A 27,974-nucleotide genomic window follows, 5' to 3' on the forward strand; every position below is an offset into this window, starting at 1 on the left:
CTCAATTATTTGTATAATATGAAAGATGATGTTACGCAGTGTAAATAGATACCTAGCATGCTTTTAAATTGCACACGCACGTGGAATGGCGCCAAACTATGTTACTTAAAAATCTCCATAGATGACACTTTAATAACTTCTTCATGCTACCAGTTTAGAGTTACAGGGGAGGTCTGGTGTTGCTCTCGCTCAGACGTTTGCGGCAATACCTCACATGTGTGGTGTAAACACCGTTTACATATGTGGGCGTGACCTATAATTGTGTTCACTACTGTGCGTGGGGACAGAGGCACTTTTTACATTTTTTTTTTTTTTTTATTATTTATTTTCTTATATTTTGTCCCTTTTTATATAATGTCCCTTTTAAAAAAAAAAATGTTTTGATCATTGATAAACATCACCTGCGATAAAAATAACAATACAGCATGAAAGGTCCTCTTTTATGGAGAGATCTGAGGACCCCAAATCTCTCCTCTACCATTAAAATCCGTGCTTTAGTAAAAAATAAAATAAAATCATGTTTATATGGCCCGAGAACCTGAAGTGATGTCGACTTCGCTCCTGCCCTCCAAGGGCATAGATATGAGCGGTGGCCCTCTAGCCATTGCTTAACTTTATGGAAAAACCCTGCCGACGCCGGATGGGTCCCTGAGCTACCGATCGGTAATGTTAGCCTGGGAAGCAACTGGAGGGGGTTGGGGGGGGGGGGGGGGGCACCTATCCTCCGCTTCTAAATGTGATCTTGCAATGAATCCGCCGCTGGGATCACTTTTATCAGAAAGCTGGGGCCGCCTGAGGAGAAATAAAATACTTGGGTGGCATCTAGCTGCAACCCTACATTTATTGTCAATGTCATGACCTATATTTACAGTTAGGTGGTTTGCAAGTGGTAAGTATAACTAAAGGCAAAACTTTTTTTTTTCTTTTATAGTTTTTGATCGAGGGGCGATCGATTAGAACCCCTGTCAGTTTTTATTTCTGTATTTTCCCCCATTAGGCAGATTTGCCCTTTGTCCTGTTTACCATTTTCATTGAAAGTGAAAGTAAAAGAAAATACCATATTTTGGGTTGTCTCCAGAAAAGTAATAGAGGGGAAATCTTCCAATGAAGACACTAGTTCTGGTGACCTGGGGGTCCCCAGGAGATTCCCTTAATTTGCAGGGATTTCCTCTCACTTCCTGTTTGGCTATGGGACAGGAGGTAAAGGTAAATCTTAATAGGGCACAGATGGCAAAAATAAACCTTACAGGGGCTATAACCCTCCCTCACTTTATCTAAAATTCAAAAAAAAGTTTTGCCTATATTTCTACTTTATCTGTACTGCACGCCTTTATTATGGATTGGTACTCTAATTATGGGCCAGGTTTTCTCATCCAACATAAATACCTGACCTTTCTAATTGTGAAATACAGCAAGCATCCTACTGTGGATGTGTCTAGGAACAGTACGCTTACATTGGAGAAAAGCGGTTTGCAGATCAAAGATTGCAGGCAAATGTTATTATTGTTGCAGAGTGCGATCACTGGGTGCAGCGGAGTCCATTCAGATCAGACATTGTGGAGTAAACAGGAACTGGCTTCTTTATTGGAACATAACACAGGAATCAAACATGTCACCTTCTTATTGTAATAAGAAGAACACCGACAGGAAGAGATAACCAACAAGTTCAATACAGTTTACAGGAAATGACAACACATCATAGAAATGCATAGCATATCACTGAGCATTAGCGACATCTAGCGTCCTATTTGTGAACTGCAGTTTATCTGTAATAAGCTAAAAGCTGTTGTATCTCCAACACCCCTTCTCAACAGCTAAGGCTTAGTCTATTAAACCCATCTTCTTTGTAAGCCTTGAGTGTCTTTCGGCGGTCAGAGGCTTTGTAAGGATATCTGCTGTCATATCCTCGGTTGGGCAGTAAAGTAACTCAAGAAGACCTTGCTCTTGAAGATCCCTAAGAAAGTGGAACTTCACATCAATGTGCTTGGTTCTTGAATTAACTCCTTCCATGCGCGCAAGTGCGAGGCATCCTTGATTGTCCTCATAGATTTCGGTTGGTCCCAACTGTGGTTGACCCATGTCTGTTAATAGCTGTCTCAGCCATATGACTTCTTGACTTGCCTGCGCTGCAGCAACGTATTCTGCTTCAGTAGACGACAGTGAAACAGAGAGTTGCTTTTTACTAGTCCAACTGATGGCACCTCCTGACAGAAAAAATAAGTAACCAGTGGTAGATTTCCTGTCGCTGGTGTCTCCTGCCCAGTCAGCATCCACATATCCTGTCAAGGTACTTTCATCGCTTGCTGGTAACTTTAACTTGTAGTGCGAAGTCCCTTTAAGATAGCGAATGATTCGCTTTACAGCATTCCAGTCCTTTTGACTTGGCATTGAAACCTTTCTGCATAGGATTCCAACAGTTGCTGCAATGTCCGGCCTTGTAGCAGTGGTAAGATACAGCAATTTCCCTATTGCCTTCCTGTATTGAGTATTAGTAGGTAATGGGTTATCTTGGCAATTCATCTCCTTTAGGTAGTTGGTTTCCATAGGAGACTTTACTGGTTTGGCGTCTTCCATTCCAAATGTTTCAATTATTTCTTGTATTTTGTGTCTGGTTCAGAAGAAAGCTGCCATCTTCCTCTCTCTCAATCTGGATGCCGAGGTAATTCTTTATGTTGCCAAGATCTTTGGTGTTGAAGTTCTGATTTAATTTTTCTAGTATTTCTGCTTCATTCCCTTCTTGCTCAAAGCAAATCAGGATATCATCCACATAAATAAGCATATAGACCCATCTGTCTCCCAATTTCTTTGTGTATAAGCAGGGGTCTGCTTTACTCCTCAGAAAGTTTTGATGTGTAAGCACTTCATTTATTTTTATATTCCACGCTCTGGCTGCTTGCTTTAGACCATATATACTCCTGCGTAGTTTGCAAACTAGGTCTGGCCTTTGTTCATCTTTGAACCCTGGTGGCTGTTCCATGTAAATCTCTTTTGTTAGCTCGCCATGTAGAAACGCGGTTTTCATATCAAAATGTTTCACTTGCATTTTCCTTGTGAAGGCTACTGTCAGTAAAGTCCATATTGTAGTGTGCTTGACTACTGGTGCAAATGTCTCGTCATAGTCTTCTCCATATTTTTGAGAATAGCCCTTGGCTACTAGCCTTGCTTTGTATCGCTCAATTGTGCCATCTGCATTGTATTTTACTTTAAAAGTCCATTTACAGCCTATGGCATTCCTTCCGGGTGGTAGTTCTGTAAGTGTCCATGTTTTAGTGTCATGCATGGATTTTATCTCTTCATCAGCAGCCTTTATCCATTTACTTGCTTCTTGTTCTGAAAGCTGAGATATTTCTTCCCAGGTTGCAGGTTCGTTGATACTGGCAGTACTTGCTTTGTATGAGAGACGTACAGGTGGTTTACCTTTTTGTTTTCTCTTGTTAAACGTCTCAGTTTTATGTCTGAGCCTTCTTGTATCTGCTCTTCAGTACTGGTAGAATCTGCACTCACTTCAACTGTTTGTTCAGAAGTTACAGAGATAGGCTGGTCAATGTCAGTATTCCCTTCTATTCTTGCTTCTACTGTTGTCATTACATTGTCTCTGAAATCTTCAACAAAAGTTATGCTGTTGCTAATGGTAACCTTGTCTGTTTTGGGATTAAGGATTCTGTAACCTTTGACATTGTCACTGTATCCAACGAAGATACCTTCAAATGCTCTGTTTTGGAGTTTGGTGCGTTTTTCTTCAGGTATGTAGATGAATGCTTTGCATCCAAAAACTCTTAGGTGTTTTACATTTGGCTTCTCATTGTGCCAAAGTTCATATGGAGTTTTCTCTATTGTTCTGGAAAGAAGTCTGTTCTGCAAATATGTAGCTGTCATAGCTGTTTCATCCCAGTATTTTTGTGGTAGTCCAGAGTCTGTCAGCATACATCTGATCATTTCAGTCAGAGTTCTGTTCTTTCTTTCAGCTACTCCATTTTGTTCTGGTGTATATGGGACTGTCTTTTGATGTTCTATTCCATTCTGTTTTAAGTACTCTTGTATCTTATATCCTGTGAATTCACCTCCATTGTCACTCTGAAGTATGAGAGGCTTCCTCTGAAACTTGTTACTGGCCTTTATTATATAGTCTTGTAATTTGTCAAAAACTTCACTCTTGTGTTGTATTAGGTAGGTGACTGTGTATCTTGAATAGTCGTCTATGAAAGTCACTATGTACCTTTTGCCTCCAGGTGTAGGTGGGTTTAGGGGACCACACACGTCACTGTGAACTAAGTCAAGTGGTTTTGAAGCTTTCTTCTGACTGACTTTGGGAAGTGTTGCTCTTGTAGCTTTGGATTTAATGCAACATTCACACTTAACAGTAACTGGATGTAACGCTCCTGCATTTTATGTATGATGTGGATTTACAGCTGCAGAAATATTCCACTTCAGTAGTCATGTAGAGAAACGCTGAGACACCAATCCCAACTCCCAAAGACTCATCATGTGTGGATGATCTCAATTCAGCAAGCAAATACACACACTCAATAAGATGTTCCTAGAGTGACTTATGTATATAGTAACACAGTGATGATAGGCTGAAGAGACAGGTTGGGTAGAGATGGTAGATGACAGACACTTGAAAGGAAATGTTCTTGAAAGTAAGATAGTAGCAGATGGGATGCAGATAGGTTAGCAATCATGTATGGTAGCAGATGATAGAGTAGCAGGTGAACATACAGGAGAGACCAACCCAGTGCAAGAGCAGATGGTAGTAGGCTCAAGAGCTAGCAATCTTAGATAATGCAGATGTAATAATAGTCCTTAGTATGCAGAGCTAGATAGTGTAAGCTTTAGTATGAAGGTTATAGAGGTTTCCCCTGTGGGGTACTTATCACTAGTAGCAATGTAGCAGAGGAGAGGTTCGGCGAGAGCGGATGATCCGGTAGCGGGATACAGGGATCAACGCAGCGTGGTTCCGACAGCGAGGAATGCTTGCAAGCATGAGAGCTTCAAGACAGGTTAGCATCAAGGCACAAAGCAGGTTGAACGAACACATGTGAGTGAGAGCTGGTGATTTAAATAGCTGTTCAGTCCGGCGCTCAGTGATGACAGCATCAGTCTTAAAGGTAAACACACCTATATGTGCTTCATCTATCTAGGTAGATGGAAAGCACCCAGAAATGATGTGATAGGAGGCACTGAGAGTGCCAGAACCTTACACTGGACAAGGGGATATTGTTAGATCCCTTGTCAGATTTCTCCTCTGTAGTTCCTGTATGCATTCTGGGTGTCTGTGACCTAGACGTCTGTGCCATATATGTATACAGTCATTGTGCTTGTGTGTACATAGTCTCACCTTTTCCTTCACTGTGTCGAGGTGATACAGATGATCATCCAGCTTGGCACTTGCTACTGTCTGGTTGCCGTTTAGGATTGAACACTTGTCACCTTGGAATTTTACAGTGAGTCCTCTGGCTGTTAGACGCTTCACAGATAAGAGTCCTCCTTCTAGATTAGGAACATAAAGCACATCTTTCACTGGTATGGCTATATTGGGTCCCGTATCATCAGGGCATACAAGGGTTCCATGCCCATATCCTTCTGCATGTATTTTGCTTCCATCTGCAAGATAAATAGTTTCTTTGTTGTTCAGATCAAGTTCTGTGAAAAAACTTCTATCACTTGTCATGTGATTGGTTGCCCCCAAATCGATGCACCAGCCTTGACATTTATTGTTGCCTGTCACTTTAAATGTGGCATTCCAGTTTCCTTCACATGGATCATTGATTGTGGCTTTGACCTTTTGTTTAGCATAAGATGGACGCTGTCTTCTTTGTTCTGCTTTCCATATAGTACAGTTTTTATTTATGTGTCATCTAAAAAAAACACACTGTGGTCTCTTTCCTGTGTAACCTTGTGTCTGTAGCTTTAAGAGCGGTTCTGGTGTCGGTTTCTGTGGAGTCATGCACTAATTCCTTTCTTCTCTGATACTCATCTATGAGCCTGGTTTTTACAAATGATAGCGTCAGATCTGTCTCAGGTCGTGTCTCCAGTGCATTGATCAGTGCAGTATATGCATCGGGCAAACTGCATAACAACATGGCTGTTCCGTGGCTGTCTGTTATATCCTCCCCGATTGATCTGAGTTGCGCAATCACTTCCAGCATTGCATTTATATGCTCCTGCATGTCCTGTTCTCTGCTAAGTCTCATTTTGTAAAGTTTCCGCAGTAGAAACAGCTTGCTGTTTAAACTGGATCTTTCATGCAGTCTTCTTAGTATGTCCCACATGCCTTTAGCTGTGTCCTCATGGCGTATATGTATGAGCTGATCATCCTCCACTAGTAAGCTTATGGTGGCCCGTGCCTGTCTGTTTTTCTTGTCCCAGTCCTGATTATTGTCCTGTGGCCTCTCTGTGGTGGTAACCTCCCACAAGTCATCTCTAGATAATAGCATTTCCACTTTAAACTTCCATAGCTGATAATTGTCATTGTTCAGCTTGGCCACTGAGAGTTTAAGTTCTGAGTTTCCAGACATTTTTCCCTCCTTTATATATAAACAGGCTTACTTGTCTATTGGAGATGTCACTGGAAACCTTCCTTATGTCGATCTCCGCATCAGTCACACTGTCTCCCGTTCAAGGCTTTGTTCTGCCTGGGCCGCACCTGGTCATAAGACTTTATCCGGATCCTGGGCCCATAACCTGTTGCAGAGTGCGATCACTGGGTGCAGCGGAGTCCATTCAGATCAGACATTGTGGAGTAAACAGGAACTGGCTTCTTTATTGGAACATAACACAGGAATCAAACATGTCACCTTCTCATTGTAATAAGAAGAACACAGACAGGAAGAGATAACCAACAAGTTCAATATAGTTTACAGGAAATGACAACACATCATAGAAATGCATAGCATATCACTGAGCATTAGCGACATCTAGCGTCCTATTTGTGAACTGCAGTTTATCTGTAATAAGCTAAAAGCTGTTGTATCTCCAACAATTATAGCCACTTGCTGACTACATAACGCCGTTATACGGCGGCAAAGTGTCGGTGCCGGGTCACGCACCTAGTATGTGATCCGGCACTTACGTGTAGGGGGAACGCGCACAGCACAAGCCCATCAGCGGGTCCCGGCCAATGGATGACCACCGACGCCCGCTGATCAACGAGGAGAAAGACAGAACTGAGCTCTGCCTATGTAAACAAGGCAGCGCTCTCTCCTGTCAGCAGGGATGTGCTGAACCAGCACATCCCTTAGTGAAAGCACCACATCATAAACGCAAAACACTAGTTAGGCACATATTTAACCCTTTGATCGCCCAAGCTGTTTAACACCTTTCCACCCTGTGTCATTAGTACAGTGACAGTGCATATTTTTTGCACTGATCACTGTATTAGTGTCACTGGTTCCCACAAAGTGTCTGATTGTCCACCAATATTGCAGTCCCACTATAAGTCGCTAATCACCGCTATTACTAGTATAGAAAAAAAATAAATAAATAAAAAATCCAGTGTATATCCCATATTTTGTAGACCCTATAACATTTTTGCGCAAACCAATCAATATATTTTTATTGGGATTTTTATCCAAAAAGTTAGTTCGGCCCATATATATTTGGACACACGTACAATTTTTAGGTTTTTTTCAGGTATTTACCAAAATATATTCAAGCCATAGTTACATAATGGATATGGATTTAAATTGCACACTCTCAGGTTTATTTGAGGGCATGTACATCCAAATCAGAGGGAGGGTTTAGGAATTACAGCTCTTAAGAATTGCCCCCCCCACCTCTTTTTCAAAGGACCTAAAGTAATTGGACATTTGAATCAAAAGCTGTTTCATGGCCAGGTATGGGCTACTCCTTTGTTATTTCTTCATCAGTTAAGCAGGTAAAAGGTCTGGAGTTGATTCTACCAGAAGTGTGGTATTTGTATTTGGAACCTATTGCTGTGAATCTACATCATGCGTTCAAAGGAGCTGTCCATGCAAATGAAACAGGCCATTGTAAGGCTTCAAAAACGAGAGATCAGGATGTACTCTGTTTTGTATGTCCCTTTTTTGAACTAACTAAAAATGTTTCTGTTAAAAAAAACAAAAAACGAGAGATCAGAGAGATAGCAGCAACATTAGGAGTGACCAAATCAACAGTTTGGTACATTCTGAGGAAAGAAGAATGCACTGGTGAGCTCAGCAACCTAAAGGCCTCATGCACACGGGCGTTTTTTACAGCTGCTTTTAGGAGCGTCAGGCGTTTTTTTTTTTTTTTTGCAGCTTAAAAACGCCCCTCCGTGTTATTCTATGGCCTCATGCACACAGATGTTTTTGAGCTGTAAGTGGCCTTGGCGTTTTTAAGCTGCAAAAAAAACCCACGGCCTGCGCTTTCTGAGGACCAGCGTTAGAGCTGCAAAAACGCCTGATGCTGCTAAAGGCTGAATAACGTTGCTTATAGAGCATTAAGCCACGTTTTTTTTATCTTCAAATCAATGGTTCCCTATGGGAGCCTATTGATTTGAATGGAAGGCGCATCACAAGTCGGATCAGGATGATCCGACTTGCGGTGCGACTTGCGCTATGAGAATTTTAAGGGGGAACTCCACGCCAAAATGGAAAAAAAAATGGTGTGGGGTTCCCCCCAGGCCCTTCGAGTCTGGTGTGGATTTAGAGGGGAGCCCCACGCCAGAAAAAAAACTGTGTGGTGTTCCCCCCTAAATCCATACCAGACCCTTATCCGAGCATGCAGCCCGGTAGGGCAGGAAGGGGGAGGGGACGAGACGAGCGAGCAGTCCCACCCCCCCTGGACCATACCAGGCCACATGCCCTCAACATGGGGGGTGTTGGTGCTTTGGGGCAGCCCACCCCAAAGCACCTTGCCCCCCATGTTGATGAGGACAAGGGGCCTCATCCCCACAACCCTGACCGGTGGTTGTGGGGGTCTGCGGGCAGGGGGCTTATCGGTATCTGGAAGCCCCCTTTAACAAGGGGGGGCCCCAGATCCCAGACCCCCTCCCTGTGTGAATGGGTAGGGGGTACATTGTACCCCTACCCATTCACCCCATAAAAGGCAGTGTATGTAAATAACGACAGGAGACGTTTTGAAAAGTTTATTAATAATCTTCATCCGGTCTTCTCTGCGCTGGTCTTCTCCCCTCCACTCTTCTGGTCTTCTCCTCTCCGCTCTACTGGTCTTCTCCCCTCTGCTCTTCTGGTCTTCTCCTCTCCGCTCTACTGGTCTTCTCCTCTCCGCTCTACTGGTCTTCTCCCCTCTGCTCTTCTGGTCTTCTCCCCTCTGCTCTTCTGGTCTTCTCCCCTCTGCTCTTCTGGTCTTCTCCCCTCTGCTCTTCTGGTCTTCTCCCCTCTGCTCTTCTCCCCTCTGGTCTTCTCCCCTCTGCTCTTCTCCCCTCTGCTCTTCTCCCCTCTGCTCTTCTCCCCTCTGCTCTTCTCCCCTCTGCTCTTCTCCCCTCTGGTCTTCTGGTCTTCTCCCCTCTGGTCTTCTGGTCTTCTCCCCTCTGGTCTTCTGGTCTTCTCTCCTCTGCTCTTCTGGTCTTCTTCTTTCTCCGGTCCTCCTCCGACGATGTCTCCAGTGATTATGCCGGTCTCCCGTCTCTGCAGCCATTGTGGGTGTGGCATCCCAGTGACGTCATCGGCCCCTTGATGTCACAGATGACATCTGTGACATCAAGGGGCGGGGTCTCCTGATGACGTCAACAGGATGCCACGCCCACAATGGCTATATAACAAGCTGCAGAGACGGGAGACCGGCATAATCACCGGAGACATCGTCGGAGGAGGACAGGAGAAAGAAGAAGACCAGAAGAGCGGAGGGGAGAAGACCTCACCCCCTGTGGCAGATGATGTTTATGAATGGGCGAAGACTCCATTCACACCTCCTATGCATGTTGTTTTTGAGCAATTCTGCAGTGATTTTTGTGTTTTTTTGTTTTTTTACTGTGGTTTTGCCTCAAAAATCTCAGTAAACACACAGTTAAAACGCAATACATGCTTTTTTGAGCCAAAAAAGCAGTGTTTTGCATTTAAAAAGGTTCCTGATCCTTTCAAAAAATGCAGAGGCACAAAAATGCATTAATGTGAACAGGTTCCATAGGAACACATGTTAAAAATAATGTCCTGCGTTTCTGCAAAAAGCATGAAACACATTGGTGTGAATGGAGCTTAATATGTATAACCCTTGCAAAAAGGCGGTTTTCGTTTTCCCTTGGGATGTGGATGGATTCCACCATGACTCAGGAATGCAGCTTTGGGTAATATCTGCCAGCACTGCTGGCACAGCCTAAGATTAACTATGATTGTTTAAATTGCTCCCTACAGTCAGTGCAAAATCAGTAAGTTAGAACAGTTGACACATAATGACACTGCTATGAGGAGTGCTAAATGTCAAGGAACTTTTATGCCCTATGAAGCCCTAGGAATGTTCTTGGGGTCCACACCCAGCTGTGTTGCATTGATGCATTTGCTGCAGCATGCTTTTTCATGCTCTGCAGCAATTTGTATTACCACAGCTGTTTCACTTCTGCTTCTGCACTATTTTCTTTTGCTACAGTATTGTATAGAGGTGCCATTCAAACTAAACAACCCATTGCACCTTGCTTAGTACATTACAGTGCAATCATTTATTGTACAGAGCAGTGATGTGAAGTCCTTAGTGTTCAGAGTTATAATTGGTAATTTGTTATGTGAAATACAGAAACATGAACATGCATACTGAATAAGACAGCACAAAGCGCTACAGCAGATTAGCATTAAGTAAGATTCAGTTCACTGCCAAGTGATCATTAAAGGACGAATGTAAATAGGTTGCCTCGTTACTGCATTGTTTTATAGAATGACATTGAATATATTTTAGATGTCCCTGTGTTTTCTCTGAAATCTTTCTATGGTAATAGTTGGTGATATGTGACTCTGCACTGTTTGCATCAGATTGTAATGAGGATGTCGGTGTCCTGTCCAAGCTGCCTCCTCATAGGAGTTGATATTCATTCGACCATCTGAGCACGCCACCACAGCGTCCCATGGACCTGGAGTGTGCAGATGTTCACTGTGTTCAGTAACTGCTTCACAAATAATCACAATCAATAAATGTCATTATTAACCACATAAGAATATAACCTATCCATGGAGAAATATGAGGCCACCATTGCAAACTGTTTGCTGAAAATTCTTGTTGCCTGGCTGTTATGCTGCCCCTTTCCCCAGTTATAGTATTTTTTCAGTCCATTACCTAAAATAAGCATGAAGATGGGATGTTGTAGTAAAGCTGGATTTCCTTTATATAAAAACTAGTTCTGTGTCAGTGATGTCAAGTAAGTAAAGCATAACTGTAACTAAGAATTATGTTAAAGATTCCCATTCTGTATTTCCACTTTTTAGAAACATAAATATAAAGGTGAAACCTTTTTGTATTTTTTTTTTAGTTTTGGATAGAGTAGTTGACGCTGGCTGGCTTCCAGTGGGGACAGTTGTTTGAGGGACAGTTCACACCATAGAAACAAAGTCCGGATGCATTCCAGATGCTTTTCTAATTGCATGTTTTTCATGTGTTCCAGTGCATTTTTTTCCCCCAGTTTTTTTCTTAACTCTAAATAAGGACGTGTGTTCCATTGCATTTTTGGTGCATTTAGGTGCATTCCGGTGTGTTTTTGATGCGTATTACAGCGTTCCAGTACAGTCCAGTGCAGGAAAAAGTGCAGCATGTTCTACTTTTTAATGGAACTGGAACGCACTGGGACTGCACGCAAAGGTGTGAACTATGTAATTGGAAACCATGTAACCTACTTTCCATGCATTTTTGATGCAGAATGAAAGTGCACTGGACTGCATGTGGTGAGAACTGGCCCCAAGAGGGAATTTCCATTGTTTTCCTGTTGGGTCTATGGAAGGGGGAAGTGATATCTTCTTCATGGGACACAGATGACCAAAAAAAAAAGCTGAAGGGGTTTCCACCCTTCCTTACTCTATCTAAAATGCAGAAAAATCATTTTTAAAGCAGAGCTTGGCAAATACCAAGTGCCAAGTCACCATAGTGACTGGAAATTGCATCCTGGCACCTGGGTTACACTACAGCAACGATCTGGCTTGATACAGAGCTCCTTTCCAGAACCTGACGTCCTCCTTTGGTGGGCAGGGCTGTGATGAGTGCGGTGCGCCTGCTATTCTGACTGACGGCTTCCCTTGCTTGCTCTCAGTGTTTGTCCACCTCTGACATCTCCTTCCTAGTTTGACAGCTGGGTGCTGGGGTTCCGGTTGAGGCCTTGATCTGGTGCCCTTTCCACCGTCGATGAGTGGACGGGGAGTGTGACAGGGGACATGTACACAAATAATCAGTGCCCTGATCATCAGTGCAGCCTCATCAGTGCCTTCTCCTAAGTGCCCATCAGTGCAGCCTATCAGTGTCCATCAGTGCAGCATTATCAGCGCACATCCGTGAAGGAGAAAAATTACTTTTCTCTTACGTCCTCCGACAGTCGCCGCCTCTTCATATTCGTCACATATGGGGTATTAGACTTTGCTCCGAAGGAGTAGCTAGGCAACAGAATATGTTAACAATAAAGCTTTAACATATCCCACCCTCAAGGGGTGGTCCCCTCAGTCAATACCCTCCTACTTCCTGCAACCATATCTCAGTTTTAATGTCTAGCTTGTCAGGAGTGGCTGGCTCTCTCTGTGCTGGGACTTTTTGTCCCAGACTCTTTCTTCTTTTTAATATTTTGTTTGAGTTTTCTCTCTACCTTTACTTAGCTGTTATTTTTGTCAGCATTAGTTAGTTCTTCGGACGAAGAGAATCACGCGGACTGGGTCTCGGGCTGATCCCCCTGATCGCAGGTCGTGGGTCAGTGGCTTCCCAGTCTGCCATCGAGCGTTCAGCCAGGTAACGCTCCTGGCATGGTGAACGACCCATCCCTGTTCGGTGCAGGGATGATTGGTGAGGTGGCTACCTCACTGGACGCTGTGCGGTTTCTTAACCGCCATTGTGTGCGTCTTGAATTGCGACTCTCCCTGCCTCATGTGCAGCGGCTTGTTCGCCTGTGCGGGTCCCCCACGCCATGTGAGGTAAGTGTATCTATGTGGGGACCTGTCTGTCTGGGGGGGGTCTCAGTCTGGGACTGTGTAACCTGCCTTTAATCACACTGCTTGTCTCCCTATCTCTCGGCTGCATGCTGTGGGCTGCAAGGGGGGGGGGGGGAGCTGTATGACACTGAGTGTGTCAGGCTGGGCAGTGTGAGGAGCTGTGTGCTGTGGGGCATGTTTTTAATGGCATGTTGGGGCATATACAGCGATCGCTGCGGCGATCTAACATGTATCCATATAATGGGATAAAATTGTGTGTGTTTTTATGCACTGTGGAGCGGCGATTTCGGCGCCAAACGACGCCATTTTACCGGCGCCCGCTCCGGCCGCATGGTTTACATGCACGGCAGCCATTTTCTTGTAGCCTCCATAGGCTTACATAGAGCGCCCTGGCAGCATCACTTCCTCTCTCCTGGAAGCACCGATCGAGGCAGCAGCAGCAGCGGAGTCTCCTCAGGTTTTATCCTTCTATTCCTGTGTTCCATTGCCTGTATTCAGTCTGTATATTCCCTGTGGGGGTCTCATTGTGCCTGAGTGTGGTGCGGTGGGCTGCGCTTGCCGCGCTTGCTGAAAGGGGGCAGTTAACCCTTGGTTGTCTGGCATACAGGGGCAATGGATTCTCAGGAGGGCAAGTTTCCCACAGTATTGGTGGAAAGCCAGGGGACCGCTGTTTCCCCCCCAGGGGGGGATTTAGCCACTATTGTGGCTGGCCTTGCTGCACAGGTGCAAATGCTGGTGGCTGCTCGATCTACAAAACGGCCCAGAGTTGCTCTGTCCTCTGAATCTGAGGGTGAAGGTGATGGGGCTGTTCTGGCAGGGACCCCCCTATCGGGGTCCCGCTCCTCTCTTGATCTAGTGGGGTCTGAGGTAGAGGCTGAAGTTGAGGGGGTTGATAATTCTCCCCCTGGCTCGCCTGAAGAGCTTGCAATCATGGATGAGTTGATTGCTTCCATTAAGCAGACGCTACGTTTGCAGGACGAGGTGTGTCCCCCAGCTGCCTTGGCGGCTTATGGGACGCAGAGAAAACGCAGGACGCCGCAGGTTTTTCCCTGCAATGCTGATTTTCAGCGCGCTGTTATGGACCAATGGCGCGATTTGCGCAAGCCTTTTGCGGTACCAAGTAAATTTAAGCTGCGTTATCCTTTCTCGCCTGCCACTGATGAACGGTGGTGTGTGCCTCCGCCAGTGGATCATGCTATTGCGGTTTTGAACAAAGCCACTGCAATCCCTGCAGAGGGATCCCCTGTTTTCCGTGATGCCACGGATAGGAGACTGGAGTCTCTTGCCCGTCATGCTTATTCTGTTACGGGTTCTATGCTTAAGGCTCTGTTTGCTTCTCTCATGGCGGCCCAGGCGATCGCAAGCTGGACGCAGATGCTTAGGCGCGTCCTAGTGGCCGATTCGGCCTCGGCGGCGACCCTGGATATGGTGGATCAGATCCACCAGGGTGCCATGTATCTGTGTGATGCGGACCTGGACCTGATTCCGTTGGCTGCACGTGTGCACAGCGTGGCGGTGTTGTCTCGCCGCCTGGTTTGGTTGAAATGTTGGTCGGTGGACCAATCTTCACGTAAAACCTTAGCCAATCTGCCTTATGATGGGTCTCGCCTTTTTGGGGAGTCCCTGGATGTGTTGATTAAGGGGATTACCGGGGGTAAGAGCACTCTCTTGCCCCATTTCCCCAAGGCTAAGGGGGCTTCTGGGAAGAAGCATGCTAATTTTCGGCCCCTCAGGGGTCCTTTCGTGCCTTTTGGCCGCACTACAAGGGCACACCGTTCAAGGGCCAAGGCTCTCAGAAGAAGCCCTGGTCTGGGAAACAGAAGTCCGGCCAATCCGGACCTGCGGCCCATAACAGTTCGGCCTGAAGGGGCGCCCTCACCCAGTTTTGGGGTGGGGGGACGCTTGCTCGGTTTTCTTCAGCCCTGGTTGGCCCGTGTGCGGGACAGATGGGTTCTGGAAATCGTTCGATCTGGTTACAAGATCGAGTTTCTCTCTCGGCCGGAGAGCAGATTTTTTCCCTCAAATCTACAACTGTCTCCAGAGCGCCTGCGGGATCTGCACCTGGCGGTGCGGGACCTGAGGGCTCAGGGAGTGGTGGTTCCGGTGCCTCATCGGGACAGATTTCGGGGGTTTTATTCCAATCTGTTCACCGTGCCCAGGAAGGAGGGCAAGGTTCGTCCGATTCTGGACTTGAAAGCTCTGAACCGCTCTGTGCGGGTTCGCAAGTTCCGCATGGAATCCCTGCGCTCGGTGGTGGCTGCCCTGGTTCCGGGGGAATTCATGGCCTCCATCGATTTGAAGGATGCGTACCTTCACATCCCCATATTCGAGGGTCATCAGAGATGCCTTCGATTTGCCATTGCGGAGGATCACTACCAGTTCGTGGCGTTGCCCTTTGGGCTCGCCTCGGCTCCGCGGGTCTTCACCAAGGTGCTTGCACCGGTTCTGGCATTATTGAGGGCCCAGGGCATTTCTGTCCTGGGGTATCTGGACGACATTCTGATTCGGTCTGCGACCAGTCAGGGTCTGGAGAAGGACCTGTCTGTCACAATGCACACTCTGCAGGAGTTCGGTTGGACGATAAATGTTCCAAAGTCGACACTGAGTCCGTCGGTTCGTCTTCCCTATCTGGGAATGATACTGGACTCGGTGCAGGCGAAGGTCTTCCTGCCGGAAGACAAACTCAGGACTCTTCAGGAGGAAGTCAGGTCCCTCAGGGACGTTCCACACTCGTCTCTGCGGAAGTGTATGAGATGTCTGGGGTTGATGGTCTCGGCCTTCGAGGCGATTCCTTTCGCGCAGTTTCACACGCGGGGTCTCCAGGCGGAGATCCTGTCCAAGTGGGACGGGCGACCTCAATCTCTGGATCTTCAGATTTCGTTGAGTCATTGCACCAGGGAATACCTTCTGTGGTTGCTCCAGTCCCCGTTGGTGTCCGGGGGCAAGTCGTTTCGTCCGATCTCGTGGACGATAATCACCACGGATGCCAGCCTGTCGGGCTGGGGTGGTGTTCTGGGCGTTCTGTCCGCCCAGGGGACCTGGTCGGAGGGGGAGTCTTCCCTCCCGATCAACATTCTGGAATTGCGTGCGATAAGGCTCTGTCTTCATCGCTGGACGGACCGGCTGCAGGGCTGCCCGGTTCGGGTACAGACGGACAATGCCACGGCGGTGGCCTACATCAACCACCAAGGGGGCACCAGGAGTGCCCGAGCGGCTCGAGAAGTAGCCGACATTCTGTCTTGGGCCGAGACTCATGTCCCGGCGATAACGGCGGTTCACATTCCGGGAGTGGAGAACTGGCAGGCGGACTATCTGAGTCGCCAGACCCTGGATCAGGGGGAATGGTCTCTCCATCCGGCTGTCTTCCAGATGTTGTGCGCGAAGTGGGGTCTTCCAGATGTGGACCTGTTCGTGTCTCGCCTCTACTACAAGGTGAAGAGGTTCGTGGCAAGGACGCGCGACCCTCGGGCAGACGCGTCGGACGCGTTAGTGGCCCCGTGGCATCAGTACAGGCTGATGTACGCGTTTCCACCGATTCAGTTGCTGTCCAGGTTCCTTCGCAGGTTACGCTCGGAACGCAGCACGGTGATTCTTGTGGCACCGGACTGGCCTCGCCGGTCCTGGTACGCAGACCTCCTGAATCTGGCGGTCGACGCCCCTTGGCGTCTGCCTCTTCGGGACGATCTACTGTCTCAAGGACCGATTTACCATCCTGCTTTACAGTCGCTGGCTTTGACGGCCTGGCTGTTGAGACCGAGGTCCTGAAGGAGAAGGGTCTCTCTCCAGAGGTCGTTCATACCTTGATCAACGCGAGGAAGTCTTCCTCGGGAAAGGTTTATTACCGTACTTGGAAGGCCTATTTTGCCTGGTGTGAGTCCAGGGGGTTTTCACCCCGCACGTACTCGGTTTCCCGTGTGCTGTCTTTCCTTCAGACGGGTGTCGATCAGCGTTTGGCGCTGGCTACGATAAAGGGTCAGGTGTCTGCGCTGGCCGTTCTGTTTCAACGTCCCATGGCTTCCAACTCCTTGGTTGGCACTTTTATTCAGGGTGTGCGGCATCTGGTTCCTCCTAGGAGGGATCCTTTGCCCCCTTGGGACTTGAATCTAGTCCTATCTGTGTTACAACGTGCTCCTTTTGAACAGATCAGGGAGATCTCGTTGTCTATGTTGTCCAAAAAGGTCGCCTTTTTGGTGGCGATCACTTCGGCTCGCAGAGTGTCGGAACTGGCGGCTTTGTCCTGCAAGTCTCCGTACCTGGTCGTTCATTTGGATAAGGTGGTCTTGCGACCTAATCCTTCTTTTCTGCCGAAACGAGTTTCGGAATTCCATCTTAACGAGGATATTGTTTTGCCTTCGTTGTGCGCGAAGCCTAAACATCCAAAGGAGGTGAGATTGCACTCTCTGGATGTTGTTCGGGCGATAAGGGTTTACCTTAAATCGACTGAGTCTTTTCGTAAGACGGACTCCTTGTTTGTTCTTCCAGAGGGTCCTCGGAAGGGCATGGCGGCTTCGGCCTCTACCATCGCCAAATGGATCAGGCAGACCATTGAACAGGCCTATGCCTTGCAGGGGAAGGTTCCCCCTGTGCCGGTGAAGGCGCACTCTACTAGATCTCTGAGTACGTCTTGGGCCTGCCGTCATGGGGCTTCTGTAGCCCAGGTGTGTAAGGCGGCGACCTGGTCGACCGTGCACACTTTCACAAAATTCTACAAAGTAGATGTTCAGGCATCGGCGGATGCTTCCTTTGGCCGCAAGGTTCTTAGTGCGGCTGTTCCATAGGGTCCCTTGTTGGGGACTCCTGGCTGTTGGGATAGTTTTTGTATCCCCGGGTTTTTTGTCTTTTCCTGGGTTGTTGCTCCTGTTGAGCACTTATTTTTGCTGTTGCCCAGCTGGTTTCCTTCCTTTGGTAAGGTTCCTTTCTTTGATGTGGAGACTGCGTTGCCTTTCGGCGCGGATGCGTTTCCCACCCCTCATGTTTGCACTGCTTTGGGACGTCCCCATATGTGACGAATATGAAGAGGCGGCGACTGTCGGAGGACGTAAGAGAAAACGGAATTTTTGTAAAATCTTACCTGTAAAATTCCTTTCTCTGAGTCCTCCGACAGTCGCCGCCCCCGCCCCTCTTTTGGGGTTTGAATGTATACTCTACTGCTATTCCACTAAAACTGAGATATGGTTGCAGGAAGTAGGAGGGTATTGACTGAGGGGACCACCCCTTGAGGGTGGGATATGTTAAAGCTTTATTGTTAACATATTCTGTTGCCTAGCTACTCCTTCGGAGCAAAGTCTAATACCCCATATGTGACGAATATGAAGAGGCGGCGACTGTCGGAGGACTCAGAGAAAGGAATTTTACAGGTAAGATTTTACAAAAATTCCGTTATTTGCAAACTTTTATAACCAAAAAAAAAAGTTATTTTGTTTGGCACCAGTCATGAGAAATTCCTATTGCCCGACGCCCCAGATATGCAGTTTCGGGCGCCGGGCAGCTGATTTAAAAAACTTGCTCCTAACTTTTTTCTAGCTGGCTGCTAGATTCAAAGCAAATTTGTCAAGCCCTGAAGTAAGCTCTAGTGAACCTACCCAAAATGCATGCATTAAGCTCTGCTTTTATGTATATATAAACCCTCACCTTGTAAAACAATCCATTAAGTTTAAAATAGAAATGAAAGGCAAAACATTTGTGTATAGCTATAAAAATATTATAAACACCCTTTTCTCTCTTTTTAAAAAGTGATCACATTCCGTCTGTTCTTAGCTGCATAATGAGCTCAGAGAGCTGGGGAAGGAGAAACGGCAGGACACTGGACTTTTCAGTGAATGGGGGGGGGGGGTGTCAGGACAAGTCTGGTCATTGGAGGAGAGCAGGCTTAGTTCACAGCACAGCTAGAGGCTGACCAGGGTGTGCTCTCATGCTTAGTATGGTCAGTTTTTAAATAGGAAAGTAGAGTGGCTGGCAGGAACATCAGGGGTTGCACACAAAGGAAGCAATACAAAGATAAGAAGATACTTTTTCATACAAGTACATGGTACAGCAGGCACAAATCAGATATATAAAATGTTGGGTTTACATATTTAAATAGGTTTTAAAGGCATTCTATGGGTGAAGATAAAAAATCTTTTGTGTGCAGGAACCCCCCAGACCCCCCTATTACTTACCTGAGCCCCCTCTTGATCCAGTGATGTCCACGAGAGCCTTGCCTCTCTGGGGACTTGCACCCCTAATTGGCTTTTGGCAGCACCGGAAGCCGTTGGACACACAGAGCCATGGGTCGGGCGTGCGACTGCTTGAGTGCCCCAACAGCAAGCTGGGTCACCCAGCTGGAGGGAGGAGCCAGGATCGTCATAGATGAACTGAGAAGAGGAGGATCCAAGCTGTTCTGTGCAAAACCACCGCACAGGGCAGGTGTGTAAAACAGGTTTAAAAAAAAAAAAACCAAGGCTTTAGTATTGCTTTTAGTTTTTTTTTTTTTTTCTTAGTATGCAAAATGTATTCGCTATCGGAAGGTTTTCGTTTTTGATGGCGTGGCACAGGGTTGAGCCTCATCGGGACTTAATTACTAATCATAACTATTAGGCTTCATGCACACTGGACGTTTTTGGAGCTGCTGTTAGCAGCGTCAGACGTTTTTTTTTGCAGCTGCAGAACGCCCATCCATGTTATTCTATGGCCTCATGCACACATAGAGCTTTTAGGAGCTCCAAGTGGCATAGGCGTTTTACAGCTCCAAAAAAAACCCAGGAACTGTGCATTCTGGAGCTGCAGCGTCAAGCTGTAAAAACGTCTGATGCTGCTAAAGGCTGAATAATGTTGCTTAACGTGCGTTAAGCCTTGTTATACGTTTTTTTTTCTTCCATTCAAAATCAATGATTCCCTATGGGAGCCTATTGATTTGAATGGAAGTCACACCGCAAGTCGGATCAGGATGATCCGACTTGCGGCGCGACTTGCGCTGTGAGAATCTTGAGTGGGAACTCCACGCCAAAATGGGGAAAAAAACGGCGTGGGGTTCCCCCCCAGGTTCCAAACCAGGCCCTTCGGGTCTGGTATGGAATTTGAGGGTAGCCCCACGCTGAAAAAACGGCGTGGGGTCCCCCCCAAAATCCATACCAGACCCTTATCCGAGCATGCAGCCCGACAGGCCAAGAAATGAGAGGGGACGAGCGAGCGGCCCCACCCCCCCTGGACCATACCAGGCCACACGCCCTCAACATGGGGGTGTGTGGGTGCTTTGGCGCAGGGGGGGCTCTGCACCCCCCACCTCAAAGCACCTTGCCCCCATGTTGATGAGGACAAGGGCCTCATCCCCACAACGCTGGCCAGTGGTTGTGGGGGTCTGCGGGCAGGGGGCTCATCGGAATCTGGAAGCCCCCTTTAACAAGGTGGCCCCCCAGATCCCGGACCCCCTCCCTATGTGAATGGGTATGGGGTACACTGTACCCCTACCCATTCACCCCATAAAAGGCAGTGTGTGTAAATAATGACAGGAGACGTTTTGTAAAGTTTATTAAAAATCTTCATCCGGTCTTCTCCCTCTCCGGCTCTTTTGCTGTCCTCTCTTCTTGTCCTGTCCTTTCTTCTTGTCTTCTTCTCTCCGGTCTTGTGGTCTTCTGCTTTTTTGCTGTCGGCTCTTCTTCTTCCTCCGGTCCTCCTCCGACGACGTCTCCAGCGATTATGCCGGTCTCCGGTCTCTGCAGCGTATTATATAGCCATTAGGGGCGTGGCCGCCAGATGACGTCATCGGGAGACGTCATCTGTGACATAGGGTGCGGGGTCTCCCGATGACGTCATCTGGCGGCCACGCCCCTAATGGCTATATAATAAGCTGCAGAGACCGGAGACGTCGTCAGAGGAGGACCAGAGGAAGAAGAGCCGACCGCAAAAGAGCAGAAGACCACAAGACCGAAGAGAAGAAGACAAAAAGAGCGGACAGCAAAAGAGCAGAAGACCGGAGAAGAGAAGACAAGAAGAGAGGACAGCAAAAGAGCCGGAGAGGGAGAAGACCGGATGAAGATTTTTAATAAACTTTCCAAAACGTCTCCTGTCATTATTTACACACACTGCCTTTTATGGGGTGAATGGGTAGGGGTACAGTGTACCCCATACCCATTCACATAGGGAGGGGGTCCGGGATCTGGGGGGCCACCTCGTTAAAGGGGGCTTCCAGATTCCGATGAGCCCCCTGCCCACAGACCCCCCACAACCATCGGCCAGGGTTGTGGGGATGAGGCCCTTGTCCTCATCAACATGGGGGCAAGGTGCTTTGAGGTGGGGGTGCAGAGCCCCCCCTGCCCCAAAGCACCCACACACCCCCATGTTGAGGGCGTGTGGCCTGGTATGGTCCAGGGGGGGTGAAGCCGCTCGCTCGTCCCCTCCCCTTTCCTGGCCTGCCGGGCTGCATGCTCTGATAAGGGTCTGGTATGGATTTTTGGGGGGGGGCTACCCTTAAATTCCATACCAGACCCGAAGGGCCTGGTTTGGAACCTGAGGGGGAACCCCACACCGTTTTTTTTCCCCATTTTGGTGTGGAGTTCACCCTCAAGATTCTCACAGCGCAAGTCGCGCCGCAAGTCGGATCACCCTGATCCGACTTGCGGTGCGACTTCCATTCAAATCAATAGGCTCCCATAGGGAACCATTGATTTTGAATGGAGGCAGAAAAAACGCTGCTAAATGCTACTGTGGCCAAACGTGCAATAACGCTAATAGAAAAAGCTACTGAAAGCACGTTTTTACAGCTGCTTTTTCCCGGCGTCAAGAAACAGCTTTGGAGCACGTTTTTATGACGCCCTGTGTGCATGGAGCCTTAAGCAGATTTTATTCAGCAACGGGTAGAAGTTTTAGGCTTCATGTACACTGGCAGCTCCTAAACTTGGAGTTTAGGTGCTTTTGGCGTTTTTTGCCAAAACTCCTAAACTCAGCTTCATACAAGCCTATGTGTCAATGTACACATGGGCTTTTAGTAGAGTTTAGGAGCTGCCGCGTTTTAGGTAAGGTTGAACCTCCCTGTCCTGAGTGCGGAAGAATTACGTTAAGGATAAGAACGTTTTGACCGCCGGCCGAGAGAAAACATAAAAAACGACAAAAATGCACTTTGGGTGTTGCAGTGGTCGGGGTAGGCTTAGTGTACATGTAACCTTACAGCCAGAGTGTACATGTAAAGTGGGTAAAGGTACCTGCGCTCAGGAAAAATGGCACACGTTCTCTATATTAAAAGGTAAGCTGCTGCTGATCAAAAAAAGGGAACCTTTTTGGATAGTACATGTATATATATCAGCGCTGCTAAAACTAGTGCTCAAAATTACTAATATTAAACTATATAAATATCAAAAAATGTATATATGATGTGCAACTAGTGCCATAAAGTGCAATAAATCTCAGTGCAATTCTTCATAAGATGTGTGTTTAACAATGTCCTCCAATTACAAAGTGTCCAGTGCTCAGTGCTCTTAAACTCAATTGATGATAATTCCACACAAAAAGTGCTCTGTGCTCAAAATAGCATATATTGCTGACCGTTCCACACAAAGTGCTCAGTGCTTGGTGCCTCCGCTGCGTGCTTCCCTCTCAGTCCCCTACTCACCGAACAGAAAGGGGTAGAAAGCCTGTAATATCAAATCCCTCCTCACTTGGGGTGGGTAGCAAGCGGGCAATGTTACCATACACCAACATTTAATCGCAGTAGCGTGGCAATATTGCAGCTTCCTGGGATCCTTGGTTAACCTGATCCCGCTCTCCCCATGGGTATAGCCATTAAAAATAGAGGATCTTCATTGTGCAGTATGTTTTAATAAATGTATTGCATTTAATATAAAGGTTACACTTACAATAACACAGTGCAGTATCGCTTCTCTTCCTGGTGGTGGACGCCGGTCTCTCCCAGTGCGAACGTGATTTATAGCACTTTATGGCACTAGTTGCACATCATATATAGATTTGTTGATATTTATATAGTTTAATATTGGTAATTTTGAGCACTAGTTTTAGCAGCGCAGAGTGTACATGTAGCCTTACAGCCGGAGTGTACATGTAGCCATGTAGCCTTACAGCCAGAGTGTACATGTAGCTTTACAGCCGGAGGGTACATGTAGCTTTGTAGCCATGTAGCCTTACAGCCAGAGTGTACATGTAGCCTTACAGCTGAAGTTTACATGTAACCTTACAGCCAGAGTGTACATGTAACCTTACAGCCGGAGTGTACATGTAGCCTTACAGCCAGAGTGTACATGTAACCTTACAGCCAGAGTGTACATGTAACCTTACAGCCGGAGTGTACATGTAGCCTTACAGCCGGAGTGTACATGTAACCTTACAGCCGGAGTGTACATGTAGCCTTACAGCCGGAGTGTACATGTAGCCTTACAGCCGGAGTGTACATGTAACCTTACAGCCGGAGGGTACATGTAACCTTACAGCCGGAGGGTACATGTAACCTTACAGCCGGAGTGTACATGTAGCCTTACAGCCGGAGTGTACATGTAACCTTACAGCCAGAGTGTACATGTAGCCTTACAGCCGGAGTGTACATGTAGCCTTACAGCCGGAGGGTACATGTAGCCTTACAGCCGGAGGGTACATGTAGCCTTACAGCCGGAGTGTACATGTAGCCTTACAGCCGGAGGGTACATGTAGCCTTACAGCCGGAGTGTACATGTAGCCTTACAGCCGAAGTGTACATGTAACCTTACAGCCAGAGTGTACATGTAACCTTACAGCCGAAGTGTACATGTAGCCTTACAGCCAGAGTGTACATGTAACCTTACAGCCAGAGTGTACATGTAACCTTACAGCCGGAGTGTACATGTAGCCTTACAGCCGGAGTGTACATGTAACCTTACAGCCGGAGTGTACATGTAACCTTACAGCCGGAGTGTACATGTAGCTTTACAGCCGGAGTGTACATGTAACCTTACAGCCGGAGTGTACATGTAACCTTACAGCCGGAGTGTACATGTAGCCTTACAGCCGGAGTGTACATGTAACCTTACAGCCGGAGGGTACATGTAGCCTTACAGCCGGAGGGTACATGTAGCCTTACAGCCGGAGGGTACATGTAGCCTTACAGCCGGAGGGTACATGTAGCCTTACAGCCGGAGGGTACATGTAGCCTTACAGCCGGAGGGTACATGTAGCCTTACAGCCGGAGGGTACATGTAGCCTTACAGCCGGAGGGTACATGTAGCCTTACAGCCGGAGGGTACATGTAGCCTTACAGCCGGAGGGTACATGTAGCCTTACAGCCGGAGGGTACATGTAGCCTTACAGCCGGAGTGTACATGTAGCCTTACAGCCGGAGTGTACATGTAGCCTTACAGCCGGAGTGTACATGTAGCCTTACAGCCGGAGTGTACATGTAGCCTTACAGCCGGAGTGTACATATAACCTTACAGCCAGAGTAGCTACTATTGTGCATACAGTGTAATTCTGGGGAGGAGCCAGTGAAATGAAAATGCTGCATTCATAAAAGTATGTTTTATATTTAAGCCACTACTCCTTTAGTGGGCTTTCCATAGGAATATCTAGCTATTGCATTTTAGAAGCATGTCATTCATAGATCCTGGATACCAAATCCTAACCAGGAGGGGAATACCTCTACCTAGCACTTCAACAAAGCCCTTCTCACCTGAACCCAGCCCAACAATAAAAATGTTAAGGTAGATTTAGACACCATTCAGGGTGAGGTGACCGGTTCTCCTGTAAGAAAACAAAATCCCACCCGCTAATAACAGCTTGTCTCTTATATGTGCAGATTTTAAGATGCTGCTGGTATGTTGCTGACTCTCCTGTGTGATGTAGGTAAAGCTTTTCCTCCATAAGGCCAGAGATTGTCTGTGTGTTCTGCAATGCTAAGTGAAGCTGTGCTTCCATTTCAGAGGGATGAGTGGATGACCTTCGACTTTACGTCTGTGAGAGCGACATCAGTAGCTGCTTTAAGAGCAGAGAGACAGAAGGAGAAAACACTGGAGCGTGAAAAAGCTGAGACCATAGTAAAGGTAACAGCCAAAAAACACAGTAGACTGGGCCTGAGCGTTCAGTGAATTGCATTAAATAGTCATGCTGGTTTACTTTGTGTCTCCTCTGAATGTATTAAATTGTACACGTTTTTTTTTTATAATAGTATGTGACATTTGAAGCTGAACTCCAGGCAGATATAAAAGATACAAATGCAGCTCTGTATTCATGAATACATCATTAAAGAACATTACTGTGCAAAAGTTTTAGACAGGGGTGAAAAAATGCTGTAAACGAAGAATGCTTTAAAGCATAACTCCACTTTTGTTGAGAAAAAAAAAATCCCCTCTGGGTTATCCCTGTACATTACAAGGATTTTAACAAACTTTGTTGCAGATTCCTACCTTTTTTTATTTTGAAGAAATAATTATTTATTCCTCTGTGCTGAGTGGGTCTAATGGGAGTGGTTTCATAATTATCTGCAGGGCTCTAATGGCAGCTGCAGGGCTCTGAGGAAATCTGCTGGGCTTGCATCCCTTTAGACGTGTTCCTATTGGGAGTATCTCACCAAAAAATACATTTTTATTGCAGGGGATGCCAGAAATCTGACTTGTATCTTAGGCTTGCCATACATTTTCAATTTTCTTGTACAATTTTCTGTTAGATTTACCAAAAACCATATAATATGAGGTCAAAACTATACAACACCTTCAATTGTATCCAATTAGGTAGGCTTTTGTACTACATAGTTGAAGGTAAATCGAAATAAAATTGTACAGAAAATTGTAAGAAAATTGTATAATGTATGGCTAGCCTAAAGCAGACTTCTGGGAAAATTGGTGAGCCAATCACACAAGCAGGAAATTATGTCTCTGGGATGTGGTCAGTACACATTCTGTGTACAGAATAGCTCCAGGTAGCCATATTGCATTGCAATTTCAGAAAATACAGCAGCTGCCGATTGAAAAGGAAAGGTCATTCTTAATGACATTCAAATACAATATGATTAGTGTCGCAATTGTATACGCTATATTGTTTTTTTCCCCCCACGAAAGTGGAGTTACCCTTTTAAGAAATAGAAAAGTTAATAGTTTAATTTTATCAATTAACAAAATGAAAAAAAAATGTGAATGAACGGAAGAGAAATCCAAATCAAATCAATATTTGGTGTGACCACCCTTTGCTTTCGAAACAGCATCAATTCTTCTAGGTACACTGAACAGTTTACAACAATACCCACGGTAAACCCCATGAAGCTCCAAACGAAGTTGTAAGTGGAAATGAATCTTGCTATGTTTTTTGTTTCATGATTGGACAGTTATCTTCGGATCGATGATTCTTTCTTTTACCACCAGTTAAATGAATAGAATACTGGCTAAAAAGCCATATTTGAAGAGTAATGAAGAATGATTGATACTCTGAATGTTCTAAAGTTAGTAGTGTACCCCAAGGTTCAGTGTTAGGACCCTTACTTTTTAAATCTATTTATAAATGATATAGGGTCTGGGATTTAAAGTACCATATCAGTCTTTGCAGATGACACCAAGCTTTGCAGTGGAATAACTTCTTTACAGGATGTTTACAACTTACAAGCCGACCTCAATTCACTATTTTATTGGGCAACTATGTGGCAGATTTAAAACTATGCACTTGGGAGCTAAAAACATGCATTCATCATATATACTAGGTGGAGTAGAACTGGGGGAATCCATAGCGGAGAAGGATCTGGGTGTTCCTGTAGATCATAAGCTTAATAATAGCATGCAATGCCAAGCTGTGGTTTCCATAGTGGTATAGACTCCAGAGAGAGAGATGTAATTTTGCCCCTGTACAAATCATTAGTAAGACCTCATCTGTAATATGCAGTTCAATTTTGGGCACCAGTTCACAAAAAGGATATCGGGGAACTGGAAAATGTGCAGAGAAGGGCAACCAAACTGATAAGAGGCATGGAGGAGCTCAGCTATGAGGAACGATTAGAGGAACTGAATTTATTCTCTCTTGAGAAAAGGAGATTAAGTGGGGATATGATCAACATGTACAAATACATTATTGGGCCATATAGTGAACTTGGTGTAGAGTTATTCACTTTAAAGCCGATTTCTCTGCTCGCCTTCCAGGACGGCCCAAACATGAGAGATGATAGGCTCCTTCTACCGGAAACACAATCAATTACAGTTGTTAAAAGGCCCCACCCTTCCCTCTGCCCCTCAGTTTAGATTGTGTTTCTTCCTACGAAACATTTGTTGTTTTCACTGACCTGCAGACTTTGAAAGTCAGATGGTCCCCCTGTGAGCCAGGTTCAGCAAACTGCCTCAAGAGCTGAGCTCTTCCTGCCGCCTCCTCAGGCTTCTCACAGGTCGCCCCCATGATGACAAACCGTCGGTCACCCGGTGTGTCCCTCTAGGTTTTGTCTTCCGGCACCAGCAGCTCTCCTCCACAGGAATCTTTTTTGAAAAGCCCGCCGTACGGGCGTCTCAAGACTCGTGTTCAGACCGGAAATTCCGGTGACGTCACACGCTACCTCACGATGCGGAAGAAGAAGGTGGAGGAGATGCCGGAACCGCTAGTGAGCGGTAAAGCAGACTCCCAGGCTACAGGAGCCCGGACAGCTGCGAGGGAGATGAAGCCCTCCACGACTCACCCTCCGGGAAAGGAGGAAGGGCTGGGCCAGGCGTCGGCAGCCAAACCCAGGTTGGAACCGGGTAAGTGCTGCATTGTATCATTGATGGTGCCTTGTTTTCTAAGTCTGCTGGTTAATGACATAGAAATTGCCTGGGGTAAAAATCCCTTCTCCCTGACCTTAGTTGGACTTACTGAGTGTCCTTTCTTTGGTCTGTATGCATGCAAGTTGGGAAGAGTGATACTTATTTTGATGTTGTATCCTGTCTTCCAGAGTCCCAGAGCGGTTCTCAAGAAACCTCTACTACTGCACCAGCCTTATCGGGCTCC

At 46.5% G+C, this 27,974-nt stretch overlaps 1 protein-coding gene across 1 annotated transcript in view; it reads left to right on the top strand.

Moving 5' to 3' along the window:
• Positions 1-27,974, top strand: part of CWF19L2 (CWF19 like cell cycle control factor 2) — a 410,652-nt gene that overhangs the window by 30,087 nt on the left and 352,591 nt on the right. The window contains exon 5 of the mRNA XM_082245347.1: positions 24,944-25,063. Within this exon, the coding sequence (XP_082101473.1) occupies positions 24,944-25,063 (120 nt within the window). The remainder of the gene's footprint in view (positions 1-24,943; positions 25,064-27,974) is intronic.

Source organism: Pelophylax lessonae (genome assembly GCF_965119305.1).
Source record: "Pelophylax lessonae genome assembly, chromosome: 2".
Lineage (NCBI taxonomy): Eukaryota > Metazoa > Chordata > Amphibia > Anura > Ranidae > Pelophylax > Pelophylax lessonae.